This window comes from Jaculus jaculus, chromosome 13 (assembly GCF_020740685.1).
Source record: "Jaculus jaculus isolate mJacJac1 chromosome 13, mJacJac1.mat.Y.cur, whole genome shotgun sequence".
Taxonomy (NCBI): Eukaryota; Metazoa; Chordata; class Mammalia; order Rodentia; family Dipodidae; genus Jaculus; species Jaculus jaculus.
This window is the reverse complement of record NC_059114.1, coordinates 683,355-702,130: the sequence shown is the minus strand read 5'-3', so window position 1 is coordinate 702,130 and position 18,776 is coordinate 683,355. Positions and strand designations below refer to the sequence as shown.

The 18,776-nt window shown below is 58.4% G+C and overlaps 2 protein-coding genes across 6 annotated transcripts; both read left to right on the top strand.

The window, feature by feature from the left end:
• Positions 1 to 204: 204 nt before the first annotated feature.
• On the top strand, positions 205 to 8,292 carry Septin5 (septin 5). Of its 5 annotated transcripts, none has more exons than XM_004670764.2 (12): positions 205 to 318; positions 470 to 480; positions 4,694 to 4,790; positions 4,889 to 4,975; positions 5,202 to 5,325; positions 5,418 to 5,552; positions 5,652 to 5,769; positions 5,852 to 5,953; positions 6,662 to 6,758; positions 6,842 to 6,977; positions 7,164 to 7,266; positions 7,375 to 8,292. In XM_004670764.2, exons 1-12 carry the CDS (start codon positions 276 to 278, stop codon positions 7,429 to 7,431), a joined length of 1,110 nt encoding a protein of 369 aa, XP_004670821.1. In that variant the 5' UTR covers positions 205 to 275; the 3' UTR covers positions 7,432 to 8,292. The 5 variants fall into 5 exon arrangements, with proteins under 5 accessions (XP_004670821.1, XP_044988300.1, XP_044988299.1 ...); XM_045132365.1 differs by having other exon boundaries at positions 216 to 318; positions 4,585 to 4,790; XM_045132364.1 differs by lacking the exon at positions 4,889 to 4,975 and having other exon boundaries at positions 267 to 318.
• A 242-nt stretch (positions 8,293 to 8,534) lies between these two features.
• Gp1bb (glycoprotein Ib platelet subunit beta) lies at positions 8,535 to 9,726 on the top strand. Its single transcript, XM_004670847.2, has 2 exons — positions 8,535 to 8,544; positions 8,820 to 9,726. Exons 1-2 carry the CDS (start codon positions 8,535 to 8,537, stop codon positions 9,428 to 9,430), a joined length of 621 nt encoding a protein of 206 aa, XP_004670904.1. The 3' UTR covers positions 9,431 to 9,726.
• The last annotated feature ends 9,050 nt before the right edge of the window (positions 9,727 to 18,776 follow it).

Sequence of the window (18,776 nt, the reverse complement as noted above, 5' to 3'; positions counted from 1 at the left end):
TGCCAGACGTGCGGGCAGGCCGGGGCGTCGCCCGGAGGCGCCCGAGGCTCGGGGACCACCGGGGGGCGCTCAGTCCCCGCCCCCGCCCCCGCCGGCATCGCGGGTCGCGCGTGGGCGCGGCGGGCGCCCATTGGCTGGCGGGCGCGCGGGCGGGGCGGGCGGTGGCGGCGCGGAGGGGCGGGTCACCCCGCAGCCGGGCCTCGGCTCCGCCGCTCGTCGCCGCGCCCCGCCCCGCCCGCGCGTCCGTCGCCGCAAGTCCCCCGCCGGCGGCCACCATGAGCACAGGACTGCGATACAAGAGCAAGCTGGCGACCCCAGGTGAGCCCGGCGCCCGCCGCGTGCCCGCGCGCGCCATTGTCCCTGCCGCCCGCCCGCCCGCCGCTCACGGTCTCTCTCGTCTCTCCCCCCGCCCGCCGGCCGGCACCCTTCTGGACTCGCCCCGACCCCGACCGCGGCCCCGACTGCGCAGAAGACAAGCAGGTACTGGCATTGCGCCGCCGCCTTTCAGCCTGTCGCGAGACCCGGTCGGTCGGCTGTCACCCATGGTGGCACCGATGCCCGGTGGCGCCTTGGCGCGACCCCGCCCCCGCCGGCCCCATCCAGCCCTGTGGCGATAATAGATTGTCTGTGGGGGGGGGGGCAGCGCCGCCGCGCCTCGGGCTGCGGAGGGGAAGAGGGGCCTAGGGGTTGATCCCCTGATCTACACAGTAGGGGCCTGTGCCCCCCTCAGGAAGGAAGGTGAACGCGGAGGCCCCTCTCCCACTGGTCTAGCAGGGCCAGCATCTCTTTCCTGACCTGGCCTGAAAGCCATGTGCTGGGGCTCCTGGGTGAAGCTGTAATCATGGACAGACCAGAAGCTGGGTCCATCAGCACCATGAGCAGTGTCAAGGGGAGCTGCTGATCACTCCACTGCCCCTCTGTGTCCTCCCACACACAAATTCATGCTCACTAGTCTATGACGGGGCCTTTTCCCTGACATACCCAGGGCTTCCAAGGTCTGATCTGAATCATCCCAGCGGGTCCTCCAGCCCACGGGAACAAACAGGCTTGTGGCCTTTCAAAGGAACTGGCCTAGTCCCCGCCCTCTGCGAAGGCAGGACCTAGTGTCTGGCTGGCCTGGGTACCCCTGTGAAAACTCAAGAAAGCTGGGGTTAAGCCATTCTGTGATACCAGAGCGTGGGGTGGGAGTGAGTAACCAGAAGGCCGATAGGCTCCCTCCCCACTTGGTTTTTGTGTGGCCTTAGCTCGGCTATGTTTGAAGAAGGAAAGAAGGGCCCATTTCTGGCACCAGATGGTCCTTGACAATCTTCACGTAGGTGCAGTGGAGAAACCCAAGAGTCCTAGCCCAGGTTGTAGTAGGCAGACTATAGGTACCTGGCAGGTGGGGGGAGCTGGAGAGTGCCAGTCTCGAGGAAGGAACAGGCCCCGCCCAGGGCTGATGAAGCTTATCGGGAGGGGCTCCCGGGGAGCAGGTCTAGCGAGCTGCTTCTCCATCCCCATCCCAGCGAATCAGACAAAGCCTGATCCAGGACGCACAGCTGCTGGGCTATTGTCTAAGGGAGAGGGAAAGGGCCAGAGGTTGCTGAGGATGGAATCTAGATGTCCCCTAGGTTTGGGTTTGCCCCAAGTTTGGCCTAAGGGGACTTTGAGTCGCCTGACTCTAGCACCTGCTGCTCAGCACTCTCTGGGTTCTCCTGCCCATTCCGATGGGGACTCTCCTCTTGTTGAAGTGTGTGCCCCTTCAGGCCTGTGTCTGCCCATCCTCTGAGGTCAGTTAGGAGCCTTGTTCCCTGCCTCCAGCCCCAAAGGATGAGAGTACCAGGCCAAGGCAGAGGGAAGGGAGATCCAGAAGAAAGGGGGGGGGGAGGGCGGAGCAGGTGTTTGGGGTAGACCCCTGTGAGCTTGGGGGAGGGGGAGATGTGAGAAATACACAGTTTCTTCAGTGACTACTGTGGTGATAGGGAGCCTCAGCTCAACCAGGCTTCCTTCTTATCCTATGTGAGGGAGGTGGGAGCAGCTGTGTATGTGTGTATGTGGGGGGAGCATCGTCTGCCCCCTGCACCCCTACCCTGTCTCAGGCAGTGATGAGGGTTGTAGGCTATGCCTGCTGTTTCCAGAGCTGACTCTAGGGGATTCTAAGGATGGTTGGTGGGGTGAAACTCGGGCACAGCCAGGAGGTGGGTGCAGCTGTGCCATGTAGCTCTGGAAGCCCTGAGGAATATTTGTTGTGCCTGGAGGAGCAGAGGAAGGAGGAGGCAGCGCCCCTCCCTTAAGGGCCCCCAGGAAATGCATAGTCTCTGTGGAGCAGCCTGAATGATGGATGGCAAGTGGAGAGTAGGGAAACCACTGGCCTCCTCGCCTGGACCTCTTTAAAAGCTGTGCTTTCCCAATGGAGAAATTCAAGCAGTATGAAACCGACCAGCTCGATTTAACACCAAGGTGTGTTGTGTTGAGCCTCCCTCCCAGCCTGAGGCCCAGTCCTGGGCTGTCTTCCTGATCTTCAGGGAGACGCCCTGGGTGGGAGATGCTAACATGTGAATTCTAAGTGGAGGGCTGACTGAAGTGGTCAGGGTAGAGTGGAGGATGGGGAAGAACAGAAGCCAACTACAGGTCTGGACCATGAGCGAGCCCGGCTAGTGGCAGCTTTCTGGGATCCAGACTGAGTGACTTACTCCCTGGCCTTGAGATGAATAGATCTCCTGTTCCCAGCAGTGAGCCCACCCTCCTCCCCAGGTGCCAGAACCCAGGGTGGAGGCCCCTCCAGGACGCCAAGAGGGATGGGGCCTGCGTGGGGGAGGGGTCTCCTGGCCCTCCTACTCCACACTGGCCAGAGGCTTGTCCAGCCTTTTGGTGCGGGTTTGTTCTGATTCTGGTGGGGCTGGGAGGTAAAGGATATGGAAGGGTTTTGTGGCTCACGGAGAGTGGTTTCCTGGCTCAGCCGACCCTTGTGGTTCCCGGGGACATCTGGGGACATCGGTGGTGCCACGTTGTGGGCGGAGGTTTTGCCTAGCGAGCTAACTAGGGGTTCCAAGTTTGGAGGGAAGGGGGGTTGTGAATTGTTACGCCCTGCGCCCCCTCTACCCACCCTAAGCCTCCAGGGAGGGGTCAAGGGCAGGTCACAGCTGGACTTTGCGAGAGAGGCAGATTCTGCCCCCATCGAATTACCCCCACATTTGAGTATGCCACGGGAGGAAAGAGTGGATTGCGCTTGCCCACACGGGAGATTGGCCTCCAGGGAACGGGGACTAGTACCAAGAAGGTGTGTCCGTGGGTAGTGTGGGCGCCGGGACCGGTCAGGAGGCTCCCAGGCGAGGAGAGCGCGGGTCAAGTTGACCGAGGCGGCTCCGCGAGGGTGCGCGAGGGTTCGGAGCGTCCCCGGCGCCCTCTGTCGGGAGGTCGCCGCACCGCATCTCGGGGGCGGGATGCTCCGTGGCTCCAAACATCCGCGCCACCCGCTTGGGACCCGGCCTGTCCGCGCCACTGCCCCGCCCAGATGCCTGGACCCAGACTGCGATGCCACGGCTGGGCTCCGGGTGCGCGAAGCGCTTGCCGCCCCCGCGCCTCCGCTGAGCCCGGCCCTCCGCGGCCGCCTTCCTGCGGCTCCGCCCGCGGCCCAATTTCCAGGCGACTGTTTCCCGGCGACGCCGGGCGTGACGGTCTCCGCCGCCCCCTGCCGGAGCGTCCGCGAAGCCCCGCCTCCGGCTCGAGTGCGGGAGCCAGGCCTGCCGGGGCTGCGACGCTGCCACTGCTTGGGCGCGCTCGCAGAGGCAGGGGCATGGCTCGGACGGCCTCTGGGGCCCGCGGTCCACTGGGTAAGCGCCGTCCCCTCTCCGGGCCTCAGTTCCCGCGTTTGCAAAACACGGCCCAGAAGAGGGCTTAAAAGCAATACCCGGCGTAAGTCACTCGCCACCTCCTGGCCTCGGCTGGCCTGGATCTCTGGTCTGGGGTCTGAACACAGCCGGCAGGGTCTGCAGGGTCGCCGCGATGGACTCACTGGCAGCACCCCAGGATCGCCTGGTGGAGCAGCTGCTGTCACCCCGCACCCAGGCCCAGAGGCGGCTCAAGGTGTGTGTGTGTGTTGTGTGTGTGTTTGTGTGTGTGCAGTGGAACGGTGGGTCAGTGTGTGCACGCTTGCCTCACCAGGACCCTCAAGCTCTGGGACAGTGGCAGGGGCCCACAGGGTAGGTCTGCTAGGACTGAGCGGGGATGGCGGGTAGCTGAGCGCCTCTGTCTATAAATAGTTCCTCCTACTCCGCCACTGCTGCAGCCGCCACCCTCAGGGCTGGATTTGGGCCAGTTGAGCCACCCACCCTGGTGTTCTAAGTACGGATGAGGTGTGGCTTCTTCCACCTATCGAGGGTCTTGGATGTGTCTTGGGCGGGAAGTGTCTTAGTACTGGTTCCTGCACCACCAAGGGAGGATACCATCTGTAAACCTGACATCCTCCATGCCTCACCCAGTTCACCAGTGGGTTCCTGCTGAAACTAAGGCAACACCCACCACCCTCTCAGCTTATATTCCTACCTCTAGGTCTTGGTTCACAAGCCTTCACTCTATTTTTGCCAATGAAATACCCCACCCTAGGGGCTGCCACCTTTGTCTCCTCATCTGAGCCAAGGAGGGAGGAGATAGGGCCATGGGCTGCAGCAAAGGATCCCAGGTTTGCCCCTGACCTGCCCCACCCTGCTCCCAGGATATCGACAAGCAGTACGTGGGCTTCGCCACACTGCCCAACCAGGTGCACCGCAAGTCAGTGAAGAAGGGCTTCGACTTCACTCTCATGGTGGCTGGTGAGTGGGCCAGAATGCTGGGGGGAGTAGCTGGGACCACTGGCCAGGCCAGCTCAGCCCATACCTAACTTAAGCTTCTTCACTGGACCTGTGGGCAGGTGAGTCAGGCTTGGGAAAGTCCACACTAGTCCATAGCCTCTTCCTGACCGACCTGTACAAGGACCGGAAGCTGCTGAGTGCAGAGGGTGAGTATCCTCCCCACAGCCCTCACCAATCCATTCGCTTCTGCCGTGGGGTTCCCCAAGAGGGCATTCTCCTACTCCCCTTGAGGCCTGGTTCCCTGTTCAGCATCCAGGAGAGGTGGTCCAGAACAGTGAGGCCCTGAGGCCCAGGCCAAGGCACTAGAATGGGTGAAGACAAGGCTCCTGGCTGTGTGGGCTGAGGGTAGGAGGTGATCCATTCCCTCTGCAGAACGTATCAACCAAACAGTAGAGATCCTGAAGCACACTGTAGACATTGAGGAGAAAGGGGTCAAGTTGAAACTCACCATTGTGGACACGCCAGGCTTCGGGGATGCTGTGAACAACTCTGAATGGTAAGGAGCAGGTCTCTGCCTCAGCCAACTCTGGCCTCCCTCTGGCCAGTAGGCCACCCTTAAAGACAGCCTCATGTTCCCTCCCCTCCCAGCTGGAAGCCTATCACTGACTATGTGGACCAACAGTTTGAGCAGTATTTCCGCGATGAGAGTGGCCTCAACCGCAAGAACATCCAAGACAATAGGGTGCACTGCTGCCTGTACTTCATCTCCCCCTTTGGGCATGGGTATGTGGTGTTCCCGGGCCAGGCTGGGGAGGGCTGTTTGTATCACTGCGTCACTGGCCCTCTGGGCATGCCCACCCCTATCTGGGCTCTTCTCTGCAGGCTGCGCCCAGTGGATGTGGGCTTTATGAAGGCTCTGCATGAGAAGGTGAACATTGTGCCCCTCATAGCTAAAGCTGACTGCCTGGTTCCCAGCGAGATTCGGAAGCTGAAGGAGCGGGTGAGTCTACCATGACAGAGGGGTCTAGCCAAAGATGCCAAAACCAGCTCTGATTTTGACAACCCTTGCTCTTCAATTACAGATCCGGGAGGAGATTGACAAGTTTGGGATCCATGTGTACCAGTTTCCAGAATGTGACTCTGATGAAGATGAGGACTTCAAGCAGCAGGACCGGGAACTGAAGGTGAGAACGCAGCAGGGTGGAGTGAGGTCATGGACAGTGGCCTGAAAGAATGCTGGAGGCCACACAGGACCTGGGAAAGAGCTGAACACCCTGGTCCATCTGATGCAGTCAGGACTCATTTGTCCAGAGGGTAGAGAACATGTGCCTCTAGCACTAGGGTAAGGGTCTCCTGTGTTCCTGTCTGGCCCATGGTTGGTCATTTGGACACCCCTCCCCCATAGGTGTTTACTGGAGCACTTGTGAGGACCATCCTGGCCAGTGACCCAGAGCAGTGGCATGACCTGGCTCCCTGAATTCTGAGCTCCAGTGGGTGGTGGCTTTGGGTACCTCAGCAGCTAGGGTGGTGATGACAAAGATCCAAGCCAGACACAGGTGGCCATTTGATCAGGAGCAGGTAGACAGGGTAGTCCAATAGGAGCCATGGTCTCTGCTTTGCCAAGAAGTGGAGGAAGCTAGGCAGGTGATTCTTGAAAGGCCAGAAGGATGCACAGCATGACAGAGGCCCTAAGATTATAAGCTGTGCAGCTCGGTAGCTTCAGTGGGCAGTAGAGACACCAGAAGAGGGCAGTGCCAGGTGGAAGGTGGATGATGGCAATACTAGAAGGGTGGTCATGTCCCTTTGCCACTAGAAGGGTGGTCATGTCCCTTTGCCACTGAGCCTGCACTCCTACAGAATGGGCTGGGCTGAGCCCTGTTCCCTTTCCCCAGGAGAGCGCGCCTTTCGCAGTTATTGGTAGCAACACCGTGGTGGAAGCCAAGGGACAGCGGGTCCGGGGTCGACTTTACCCCTGGGGAATCGTGGAGGGTGAGTTGAGGCATGGGGAACTGGGTCCTGGGTGGGAGGCTCCCCTAGGTTGGAGCAACCCACTGTCTTCTCCTGCTCCACAGTGGAAAATCAGGCACACTGCGACTTTGTGAAGCTGCGAAACATGCTCATCCGCACTCACATGCATGACCTCAAAGACGTGACATGCGACGTACACTATGAGAACTACCGTGCGCACTGCATCCAGCAGATGACCAGGTGGGCCCCCAGTCTCCTCACCCTTTGGGCTGGCTGTTGAAGGGCAGGCCCAGCTCCAGATCATGCACTCCCCTGAGACCCGAACTTGGACCCAGTCAGCCCAAGGGCTTTGGCTGTGGCAGGGATTGGCCAGGCGTCCCCCACCTCCCTGAACCTCCCAACACTGCTGTCCCCCTCACTCTGCAGTAAGCTGACACAAGACAGTCGCATGGAGAGCCCCATCCCAATCCTCCCGCTGCCCACCCCTGATGTGGAGACTGAGAAGCTCATCAGGATGAAGGATGAGGAGGTAATAATGGTCCAGGGGTTGGGGCCAGGGTGACTGAGTGCGAAGGAGGGGGGCGGGGCCAGGCATTTCCGGTCACGTCATCTCTCGTCTGTCGTCCTCCATCTGCAGCTGAGGCGCATGCAGGAGATGCTGCAGAAGATGAAACAGCAAATGCAAGACCAGTGACGCCTGGCCCACCCACGTGGCCACGAGTTGAATACCCATCTCCGGGTTGGCCCTCCTCCCCCCGGACCCCAGACTGGCCTGGACCCCACCCTAAACCCAGTGGCTCTGACTGGACTGTTCCCAACCTAGAGCCAGGAAACCACAGCCCCCGGATGATCTTAATTTATTCAGAATCCACCCTTCCAGGTCCTATTTGTATCTGCTTCCAAGGGGCCTGGCCCACAACCCCTCCCCAGCCAGCTCCCTCTGGCCTTTGAGGGTGCAAGAGCTAATGGGTACAGCTTCCAAGATCTCCCTCCCCAGGTGACAGCTCCAGCAGGCCAATAAACCAAGGAAGGGAGGTGCCATGCCAGGGTTACTGGCCTAGTCACTCACCCAGTACCGCCGAGCGGACTTGGGAGCCCTCCTTCTGCCGGTTCCTATTGTGTATACTGTATACTTACACCCTACTCTGTGCCTAGATGGGCCAGATTCTCCCCTGCCCCTCACCCACACAGTTTGGAACAAAAGCGGGCAGAGTTGGGTGGCTAAGGCCTTTGAGAAGCCCCCAGATCTGGAGGCTGCTTGGATGAGGGCGGAGCCAGAATGTGACTGCCCATGCCCCTAACCCACACTTTGGGCTGATCTTCAGGGTTCCAGGGGCGGGTGAGGAAGGGCAACCCTATGCTTAGACAGTCTTAATCTGCCTATTGCTAGACATCCTCTCTTCCCAGGAGCACTGTCGCGCTGGGATCCCAGCCCTTGACCTTTTCCATCTCTCCATCCACAAGATCCCACCCCACACACTCCCATGCTCCGTTTTGTTCAGTTGCGAATGCCTAGTCCTGTCCTGGTGACAGGAGAACAATGTTGGTGAACGTTGTTGCAAGTGTCAGAGTGTTCCATGCGCCCCTGCGAGCGGGCCGGGGTGGGGGGCGGAAGCCGGAGCGGCTGGTGGGCCCTGGCGATAGCGCCCTATCTACAGCTGCAACGCTGCATTTCGGGGTTATTTCTAGCCAGACGGCAGCACTGTGGTCTGTACAGCGCGCGGGGCCTGGAGGGCGAAGGCAGGCTCTCCAGCCAACGCCTCCCACTCCAGAACGAATTGGGCTGCGGTCCTCGCCATGGGCTCTCGTGAGTTCTGGGGTCGTCGGGTCTACCTCTTCTTGGACAGAACCACGTTGGGAGGTGTTCTGGTTTGGGATGCAACAGGAAAAGGCTTGGATCAGATTTGGAGGGGATATCCAGCCCGCGCGCAGGGCACTGGGGTGGAGGGACCTATGAACTAGAGGAACGGGCTTACAGAGGTGGAGGGAGCGGGCCCCAGCCGCGCTCCCGGCGCTCAAGGACGTCGCCCGGGCGTCCGGCGGCAAGGGCACGACCGACTCACCGCGGCGCTTCTCTTCCAGGGCCGCGCGGGGAGCTGAGCCTACTGCTCCTGCTGCTGGCTGCGCCCGGCCACCCGGCCGTGGGCTGCCCCGCGCCGTGTAGCTGCGCAGGGACACAGGTGGACTGCGGGCGCCGCGGGCTTACGTGGGCCTCGCTGCCGGCCGCCTTCCCGCTCGACACCACGGAATTGGTGCTGACCGGCAACAACCTGACGGCGCTGCCGCCTGGGCTGCTGGATGCACTGCCCGTGCTGCGCACCGCTCACCTGGGCGCCAACCCCTGGCGCTGCGACTGCCACCTGCTGCCGCTGCGCGCCTGGCTGGCCGGCCGGCCCGAGCGCGAGCTCTACCGCGACCTGCGCTGCGCCGCGCCCCCCGAGCTTCGCGGCCGCGTGCTGCCCTATTTGGCCGAGGAGGAGCTGCGGGCCGTCTGCGCGCCAGGCCCGCTCTGCTGGGGGGCGCTGGCGGCGCAGCTCGCGTTGTTCGTTCTCGGGCTGCTCCACGCGCTGCTGCTGGCGCTGCTACTGGGCCGCCTGCGGAGGTTGCGCGACCACAGGCGAGCTCGCGCTGCGCACGAGTTGTCGCTGACCGCTCCGCTGGTGGACCAGCCCGACAGCGCCGGTGCTTCCTAAGAAGGGACTGACGCTGAGCAACGACGCCCTGCAAACTCTACCGACCCCTACCGGAAGAGCCCTCGCCCTAACCTGGATCCGCCTTCTCTTCCTCCTCCTCCCCAGCCCCAAATCCCACCCACCCCCAGCCCCGGCTGGACAGGCCCAGATCCACGTGGTAACGCAAGCGCTCTAAGCACTACGAGAGTGAGACGCCCCATGCCCTCCACACCTAGGGAGGTGGAGGAGCCAGGCTCGACATTGCGAAAATTCCCCTCTCGCCCCTCAACGGTGCTGAATAAACCTTCTCCTCCTCATCTGGCGATTTTTGCACCACCTAGAATTCCCCTCACCAAGCCCCAGGAAAGACCCAGAGGGAGGCTATTCAAATGGGACACAATAATATCTTTACACGCTGCCAAATTGGCCTCGGGGAAAACAGGAGTCGGTGGGTAAATTCTCCTGCCTCTGTCAGAGGTCACTGTGGGTAGTGCTGATGCTATAAACACAGATTCCTCGGGCAGTGAGGAGGCTTGTAGCAGTATACAGACTGACTGAGTCTTTCTAGGGACTGGCTCTAGGGGCCAGGAGGACCTTCCAAGGACAGCTGGGGGTTGGGAGTGGTTGAGATGTCTCCTGTCAGTGACCTTGCTGTGTGGACAACTTGCAGAGCAGCCAGAGATAAATAGATGTAATTAGAGTGACTCTGTGGTGAGAACAGGTGGGTGGGGGTCCGTGGTCCATGGAGAATCCCTGGGCCATTTGAGTGAGGGATTGGCCTCTGGAACTTAGGCTGGGCCAGGTGACAGATACGTGCGCATAGACCCTGCAAGTGTGTGGATACCAGGCTTCTGAAATCATGGCCTGGAGTGAGCCAGATCTCCTCCTACATTGCTGGCCCCTTTAAGTACTCCCAATTCTTCCCCATGCCACCTACTTCCAACCTGCAGCAGCAGTCCTAGCCTCACTTCTGCCAGAACTCCGTGCTGCTCCTATTTGAGAGCACTGTCCCCACCTGCCACCCTATAGCCTCTGCTGTTCAGCTCCCTCATGTCATCCCACTGGCGCTGCCTCCTGCTTAGGCCTTTATACATGCTGTTCTTCATGCCCGGCACATGATGGCCTTTACACCCATACTCTTAGCTCACCTCCTGCCTCTCCAACAAGTCCCCTGACTCTCTGCCCAGGTAAGCAAGAGGGCCTCCATTTTCTGGTCTCTACCCTGGAGCTGAGCAACTAGGTACTCTGATTCCTCTCTACTTGCCCAAAGAAAGAGGCAGCACCTTCCTCACTACTGGAGCCAACCTAGAAGTACCTGGGTCAGGGACCCCTTCCTGCCCTTGGTCAGGTTCCCACCTGACTGGCCCTATGAACAATGGAAGCTGTTATTCTCAAGGACCCCAAACAGGACCCTGGTGAAGAGCCTCAGGTCTGGACAAAGGAAGGCCCTGGGCCTCTTCTGACCACTACTGACCAGGTCGAGGAGGCTGCAACTGACATGGCTTTTGTCCTGGCTTTTGTGGGACAAGACAGATGACCCTCCCGTAGGCTGATGCTATCTCGAGGCTGCCAGTCAGATTGGAGGCAGAGGCCACCCCCTCCTTTGTAGGCAGGTGCAGGGCATCCGGCCCATTGTGGACTGCTGCTGACTGTGTGGCTATCCCTCTGGCCTTATCAGAGACCCATCAGAGGCCACCTTTCTTTGTTCACCCTCCTGAGGGGTGGCCTGCTATCCCCAGAACCCATGATTGAGGTACACTGAAGTCAGTTTGAATATGCTGCAGGAAGGAGGGTATCACCTCTTGCTTTCCAGAGGTGAAAACCAGATCCCCAACAAGCACTTTCTGTGGTTGTACTGGGTTGTGCTGGAGAAGAACTGAGATGGGCTCCCAGGGTCCCCACTCTCCTCTTCACTGAGAACCTTTAGAAGGCAGTTGATGGGCCTATGAGAAAGTGGCCAGGTGCCCCAAGGTGGCTCCAAGCTAAGAGAAGGAGTTCCCCCTGGGCTGTGGGACAAGGCCTAGGCAAGAGCTGCAGGAAGGAGTCTAGGCCTGCTGCTCACAGGGCTTGAGGAGATGAGTCTGGCAACCCTGAGGGACAGGAGCCACAGGGCAGAGGCTTCTCTGATGGGGTAACAAGACGGACATCACAGTGTGGTCACACATAAAGAACTTCCTGCTTGCTGGCCCATGGGGCAGCTGGACTGCATGGTTCCTCCAGGAGCTCCTTTGTGCTGGTCCTCCATGAGCTCACCTGGCTAGTGCAAAGACAGCATTTTGGCCCCAATGGCTGGCCTTCCCAGTAGCTTAGAAACTTCCAGTCCCAACTCCTGACCCCGAGCTGACCCTCCACGTGTCAGGCCTAGGGCTTCAACCTATAACAAGTGTGGGGAAGTGGATGGTCCCAGCTCAGTGCCCCTGAATGCACATGCCTCTTCCTTATCCTGACCCTCAGTATTGTCCTCCACTTCAGAGATAACACACCTGCCATGGAGTGTCTTGTCCACTTACCAGTTAGTCCCTTCGATGGCCACAGCCTCCTCCCAGGTCAGCACAAGCCAGGGGAAACCTCTTAAGGCCCTGTTCAGTCCCCCTATACAAACTACAAGCCCAGGCTGGCTGATTTCAGAATCCTTGATCATTGCCTGCTGAACCCCTGGGCTTCCATCTTTGGTACACCTGTCTCACCAACTGGACCCACCACAGTGCCTTAGCTTACTATGTGCTCCCTCCTGTGACCTTCATTTCTAGCCAAGGCCCCATTCAAGTTAGGAGCTTCCCAGCCTGTCTGACAGAGGGCACAAAAATCCATTTGGAGCTCAAGCCACACGTGCCACTTGTGCACAGATAGTGACTAACCAAGGAGTAGAACAGATGGAATACTAGTAACGCCACAAGTCTATCTTCTGTGGACAGAGCCTGATCTCCTGAGGAGAGTCTCTATTTTCTCACTGTGAAATGGGTTGGGGCTGCCAGGGGCTGTGATCCTGCGTTTCTGCCATCTCTAGGGGCTTCCCTTTAGACGCAGTGACCCAGAGGTGACACCAGAGGGCGCTCATGGTCTGCAGAAGATGCCTGCGGAGGGCCGAGCGCAGGCCGAAGTGGGCAGTAGGGGCGCGGATTGCCCCAATTGGTCGCCCAAAAAGAGATGCGGAGAATGAGGATCAACTTAGGGGTGGCAAGGGGTATGCCGCGCGGTCGCAGACAGAGAAGGTGACCCCCCTGGGCTCCCTTGCCTCTGTCGCGCACTGACAGCAGGTTAAACCCCAAGATAAGGGTCCTCCTCTTCCGCCCATGGGAAGGACACCGGCTAGTCCAGGTGCGCCCTCCCGCGCTCCCTGGTGTTTGCTTCTTAATTATTGGGCCTCTGCTATGGGCACTAAAGTGGGGACGTAGTGGATGACAGCCAGCTGCACTCAGCTACCTCCGCCCGAGATACTAGGTTCGCAAAGATTGGGGTGGGGGGCCGGGAGGAGAGGCTCTTGCCACCTCCCAGCCATTCTGCATTGGGGCCCTTTTCAGCCTGGGAAGGTCTCAGAACTGGGCTGACCTGCCTGTGGCCCCGCATGGAGGAGGCCCTGGGAAAAGTGTACCCCCAGGCCCAGGCCACGTGAAGGGAGGCCTGCACCCGCCGCCCAGACGGAGCAACAACATTGGGGTGGGTGGCGGGACCCTGGGGGCTCATAGCTCACCGTAGAGTCTGTGCCCACCCCCAGCGTTTCCGATGGAAGACAGGCGGCTAGTGATAAATCACCCCCTCCCACCCCCACCCACCCTGGCCAGTCAGTGGGGAAGAGGGACCGCTGGGGCTGCTTGTCACAGAAACAGAGCCCAGAGAGGGAGACGCGGGGTGAAGTCAGAGCCTGCTAATACCGGCAAGGTCCTTACTGGGGTGTCAGTCCCCCAGGTGCCCTTTCTACTAAGCCCATCTGGAAACCAGCTGAGAGTCACCCCACCCCCACCTTGCTGATCCAAACGGGGAGGTGGAAGAGGGCTGGGCCAGGCCTCTGCAGCAGTAACTCCAGCTCCCCTGGGTGGACATAAATCAGCTAGGTGCACTTGGAGCAACACCCCCCGTGGAGTGAGGGTCTTCTGGGTCACTGATCCTAGTGACTAGGCCTGGCCTTGGCTGTGCTTCTCTCCTTAAACAGCCCTTGGGGAAATCCCCAAGCCCCCATCTCTCTTTCTGGGCAGCACAGTGTCGCCTGGAGCCCTTCACACCCAGTGCTGTCTAGAGTGGCTGCACATGCTCACGACCTCTTCATATGTCTCAGGGAGTGACTTGTCCTCCTCAGGAGAACCCTGGGAGCTGTCCTGTTCTCAGTCCCACAGAACCTCCCAGAGTCAGCAAGACCTCCCCAGTAAAGCCACCCCCAGGGCCTACTCTGCTCCAGAGGAGATGATGTCGGTGCCTCTGTTCTGTTTTCCTGCCACTCCCCTGCCCCCCACACACCCAAGGTGCTGAGGGCAGGCTGGACAAAGAGTGTTGAGGGATGAGCCAGGTGTGAGCACATACTCAGGAAAGGTGTGAAATCAGTATTGGTGGGAGAGTCTGGCAAGAGCCCAGGCCAGGCTCCAGGACCTGCAGGGCATGAGCCAGACACATTGCCCAAACTCCCAACCTTAACAGAGCTCCTCTCAGAGCCAAAGTGGTGGAGTCAAGGCCATTTTAACTCATATGTTCCCTGGTAGCTTGTCTCAGGAATGGTGGGGTAGAGGAGGAACTCCTTTCTGAAAAGACTGATTCTAGGTGCCTGATAGAGGCACCACGTGTCTGACCTGGCAGGATGGTGCCTTGACCCTCATAGCAGATCGTCTAGTCAGACGCTACAGATAGCTCATGACTGGGGCAGTGAGGGCAGAGGCTGGGGGTGAGGCCTGGGAGTTCAGGTCTCTTGGCCCTAAACCCAACCCAGCAGAGATCCCTGATCCATCTCCCTTCCTAATGGAGCCAACCTCCTTCTTCCCACTGACATTGTCCCCACTACAGTGTCCTTGGGAAGGCTCATCTAGCTGTGTTTGTCTAAGCTTGACAGACAGATCAGAGGCTCTGGGCCTGGCAGATCCACATGTCACAGGGAAGCAACTTCAGCATGAACCAGCCTGCCCTGCCTCCACCAGGCCTGCAGCTCTGCCTCCTCTGGCTCACACACGACCCTGGGGGCAACACCACAAGGTTGCTGGGACAAAGGGATACTCAGAGAGACTAGAGGAAGAAACTCTGCCTGCTTGGCCCAGTGGCCTTCTATGATGTGATTGACCCTCTGAAACATGGCACCCTGGGGCAGTTGCTTCTCCTGCCTGGGTCATGTGGGTAGACCTAGGGTGCCTACTTCCGGAAGAAGGAGATCCAGTGAAATGGAAGTGGGAGTCCCCAGCAGGTCATGGCCAAGTCCAAGGCCTCTGACTGGCTGAGGGGGCTGTCTCTGTTTCTAGGGGGCCCCCAGGATGAGGAAATGTTTTGGGTGATACCTGTGGATGGGCCAAAGACCAAGCTCTGCCCAGCCCAGTGTCTGCATCAAAATCTTTTGTGATATGATTTGCTTTTCTACTTATTTATTTGAGAGAGAGAGAGAATGGGTGTGCCAGGGCCTCCAGCCACTGTAAGCAAACTCCAGGTGCATGTGCCCCCTTATGCATCTGGCTTATGTGGGTCCTGGGGAATCAAACCTGGCTTCACAGGCAAACACCTTAACCATTGGGCCATCTCTCCAGCCCGTGATTTGCTTTTCCCTGTGCTTTGTTTCTTTAAAGATGTTCTTGAAGAATTATTGCCAACCTTCACAGGTGCAAGGAAGCTGTTTCTGTTTGAGTGTAGCTGGAGGTGGGAACGCTGAGCCTGATTCACCTCACCTACTGGTGTCTGATTGTCTGCTAAGGGTGCTCTTGCATGTAGACTGCATTGCCTTCCTGAGGAATTCAGCCTAGGTGGTGGTGCGGGGGGGGCGGGGGGAGTATAGAGGGCCAGGAAGCACCAGCAGCAAGGAACAGAGAGCCTGAGTGGATACCACATTCTTCCTCTGTAGAAGATATAAGGATAGACCTTAGGGAGAGTTGAGAGTCTCAGTACTAAATACCTTGCCTGAGCCCCTTGCTCAAGGATCCTTATTTTGTGAGTCTTTTCTCTGTGGATCCCTGGAGACCAGGATCTCTAGGTCCCTAGTGTCAGTGTCTGGTCTCAGGGATACCTGCTGAGCAAATAAATCCTTGGCAGGTACATGTTGTGGGACTCCTAGTTTGGGAATCAATGATCCTTGTCTATCCTTACTTGAAGTCATGATTGTACTGTGATTACCTCTGAGACACCAGCCAACCCCTTCTTAATTGGCTGGGGATCCACTGCTACCTGAAGGTCCCAGAGAATCACACTGCCAAGATTCTTGGGACAAAACCTCAGGGAGTGAACCTCAGATCCCTTGAGAAAGTATTGACCAACATCCAATGGCCTAAACACACCCACCTTCCAAGTCCTAGGCAGACTCTGTTGCTGAGATTGTGAGCTCTCTGAGGATCCCTGGAGTCCTTCTGTGGTCCTCTCTGAGTCCTCAGGCCTGGGCTACAATGCCTAGGTTGATTGTAGAAGATGACAAGAAATGGAGTTCTATTGGTGCCAGCAGCGTTGCTGCCCCTTGTTCTGATAAGCAAGACAGGCATTGGGCCTGGCAGTCAACAAGTGTGGCAAGCAGGGTGGCAAAGGGATCAGACTGAGTAATGGCTCTGCTCCCTTATCACTGCTGTCTGCCTGTGTTCTGTAAGCTGGGCTTCCCTGGCTCCCCAGCCTCTAGTAGTCAAGCCTCAAAGCAAAAGAGCCCTAAGCAAGGCTGAGGCATCACCAGCCCCTTGACCTTGCCTGTCCTCACAGCCCATGTCCTCCTCTTCACCTCTGCCTTTGACTCTCAGGCAGTAATGGCACTGGGTCCCTCACTGCCCTCCTTGGAGACCACCTGGGCTAAGTGGAGACCTTGAACACACATGTGTACATATGCACACACAAGAGCATGAGGAGTCCTCTTCCCTTGTCTTCCCATCCCTGGGAAAGATCACATCTCCAAGGGTGGGCTGGGGCCGCGAAGCTATCCACATATGTCCTGAGTGGCAAACCATTACATCCCCAAACACTCTGTGTGTCAGTGTGTGGATGTATCTGAGATACACATTGCCTTGTGTAAATGCGTTCATGTTCCCACACAGCAGTGAGCAGTAGCATGTGTCCCTGTGCCCCCTTAGGAACATAGTAGAGGGCCGGACGTGGTGGCGCACGCCTTTAATCCCAGCACTCAGGAGGCAGAGGTAGGAGGATCACCATCAGTTCAAGGCCATCTTGTGTCTACCTAGTGAATTCCAGGTCAGCCTGAGCTAGAACAAGACCCTACCTCAAAAAACCAAAAAGTAAAAAAGAGAAAAAGAATGTATTAGAACTGGGCATGGTGGTGCACACCTTTAATCCCAGCACATGGGAGGCAGAGGTAGGAGGATTTCCATGAGTTCAAGTCTATCCTGGGACTACAGAGTGAATTCCAGGTCAGCCTGGGCTAGAGAAACACCCTACCTCAAAACAAAAAAAACAAAAAAAAAAAAAAAAAGAAAGAAAGAAAGAAAAGGAAAGAAAAGAGAGAGAAAGAAGAATGTATCAGTGTCCCCAACCCACCTCACAAGTATTCATCTGTTTCCCCCTCTCAGCAAGTCCATGTGCCTGCACCTCCCATGTGCCTATGTCCCATTGCCTTGCCCCCACCCCACAGCATACCCCATCCCTGCCCACCACATCATGTGTACATAGACTCTTGTTTTCTCTGCCTTGCGGGCTGGGGGTGTACTCATAAATCGCACAGCCGATGACACATTTATCCCTAAGGCGGCTGGTGGTGTGAATTTATGACTACGCCTCCCGGCTGGGACACCTCACGGGCAGACGCCTCCAGGTCATACCATTGGGCTTTTGTGGGGCTATGGGGGCTATGCCAGGAGAAGCTTTGCAGCACACTCAGAGTCAAACTTGGCTCAGAAATGCAATTTTGTGGCATTCAGGACTAATGGGAAAGCAGGCCAGCACCACCTGGGTGAAGGCTGCCCACCTGTCTGAAGAAGGGAGGCCAAGAGCAAAGGCTGCTGGAAAGGTCTATCTGCTTCCTATCTTTCCTCAGTCTTCTCACCCAGGAAATGGGGGAACTGCTTCAGGGCTCCAGGAAGAACAGGCACTGAGTTAGCCCCTCACTGCCTCAGAGTCTGCTGGGAGCATAGTCATTTGGGGGAGGGATGTGGACGGGGACCTGCACACAGGAAGGAAGAGAGGTATTGGTGTTGTTCAGTGCAGGGAGGTCCTCACACATGCCTGTTCACCTCTGGCTTATAAACAGGGGGAAAGTGAAGCCCAGGGAGGAGCAGAGGTTCAAGGCCATACAGGCCTGGAGACACAGGATTTCTGTTCCCCAGAATGCAATGTGGGGGTCCTAGATTTGGTTAGCCTCCTTTGTCCTGTCAAATCTGGAGGCAGAGCAGCTGCCCAGGGACACAATGGAGCTAGCTGGATCCAGTCAGGGCCACAGCTGGGGGCAGGGGCCTGGCTACCTCCCCTCTGTCCGTCCATCCGTCCATCCATCTATGAGTGGGGTCGGGTCTCCAGGGGACCCTGTGTCGGCTCTCAGGCTCCCCATCTCTGGTCTAAGCGCCCCCCCGCCACTGCCTGCTGTCAGGATGAGCGATGGCTTGGCCCCTCCTCAGGCCCTCAGCCCAGGCCTGGTTCCCGCTCATTAGCCACTGACACTGTTTGCTTTCCCGCCAGGGACGCCCACCCCGTCACAGGCCATTTCTCCTAGAGCCCCCATCACCACCCCAGGGGCCTGACCAGGGGTCCAGGGTGCTGGTTGGCAGAGGATGCCAGCACAGGGTAGGACTGCCGATGGCCAGATGGAGCACTGGCCCCGTCCTCATCTATGGTCCCTGAGAGGATGGGTCACAGGAGGCCTTCAGCCCTGCCCATGCCACATAGCTAAGCCGAGTAAGACTGGGCCCCCTGCAAGAGTGTGCTGCCCCACTGGCTTGGTGGCACACACAGGTTGCCAGAGGTCTGCAGTGGGAGGGGCACTGGAGACAGGCAAGTTTACACCTCTTGTCTCTATCACTGCCTCTATTTTTTCTGTTTTTGTCTCTAGGTCTCTCTCCCCATCTCCAGCCCAGTAAATGACCACTGAATCACACGCCCACTGCAAAAGGTACACCCCCCCAACCCAGACCCTCTTTACTCCTCCCCCAAACACCATAGCACAGCCTAGGGGTGCAAGACCGTGGGCACTCCTCCCTCAAACACCCCACCTCGTGTGGTCACAGCTGGGCGGCATCAGGGCCCACAGGCCAGTGGCAGCCAGTCC

Coding starts and splice junctions, on each gene's coding strand:
- Septin5 (XM_004670765.3), top strand. CDS start 3,985: ATGGACTCACTGGCAGCACCCCAGGATCGCCTGGTGGAGCAGCTGCTG. Junction 5,553..5,651: donor ATCTCCCCCTTTGGGCATGG/GTATGTGGTGTT, acceptor TCTTCTCTGCAG/GCTGCGCCCAGTGGATGTGG. Junction 6,759..6,841: donor CCCCTGGGGAATCGTGGAGG/GTGAGTTGAGGC, acceptor CCTGCTCCACAG/TGGAAAATCAGGCACACTGC.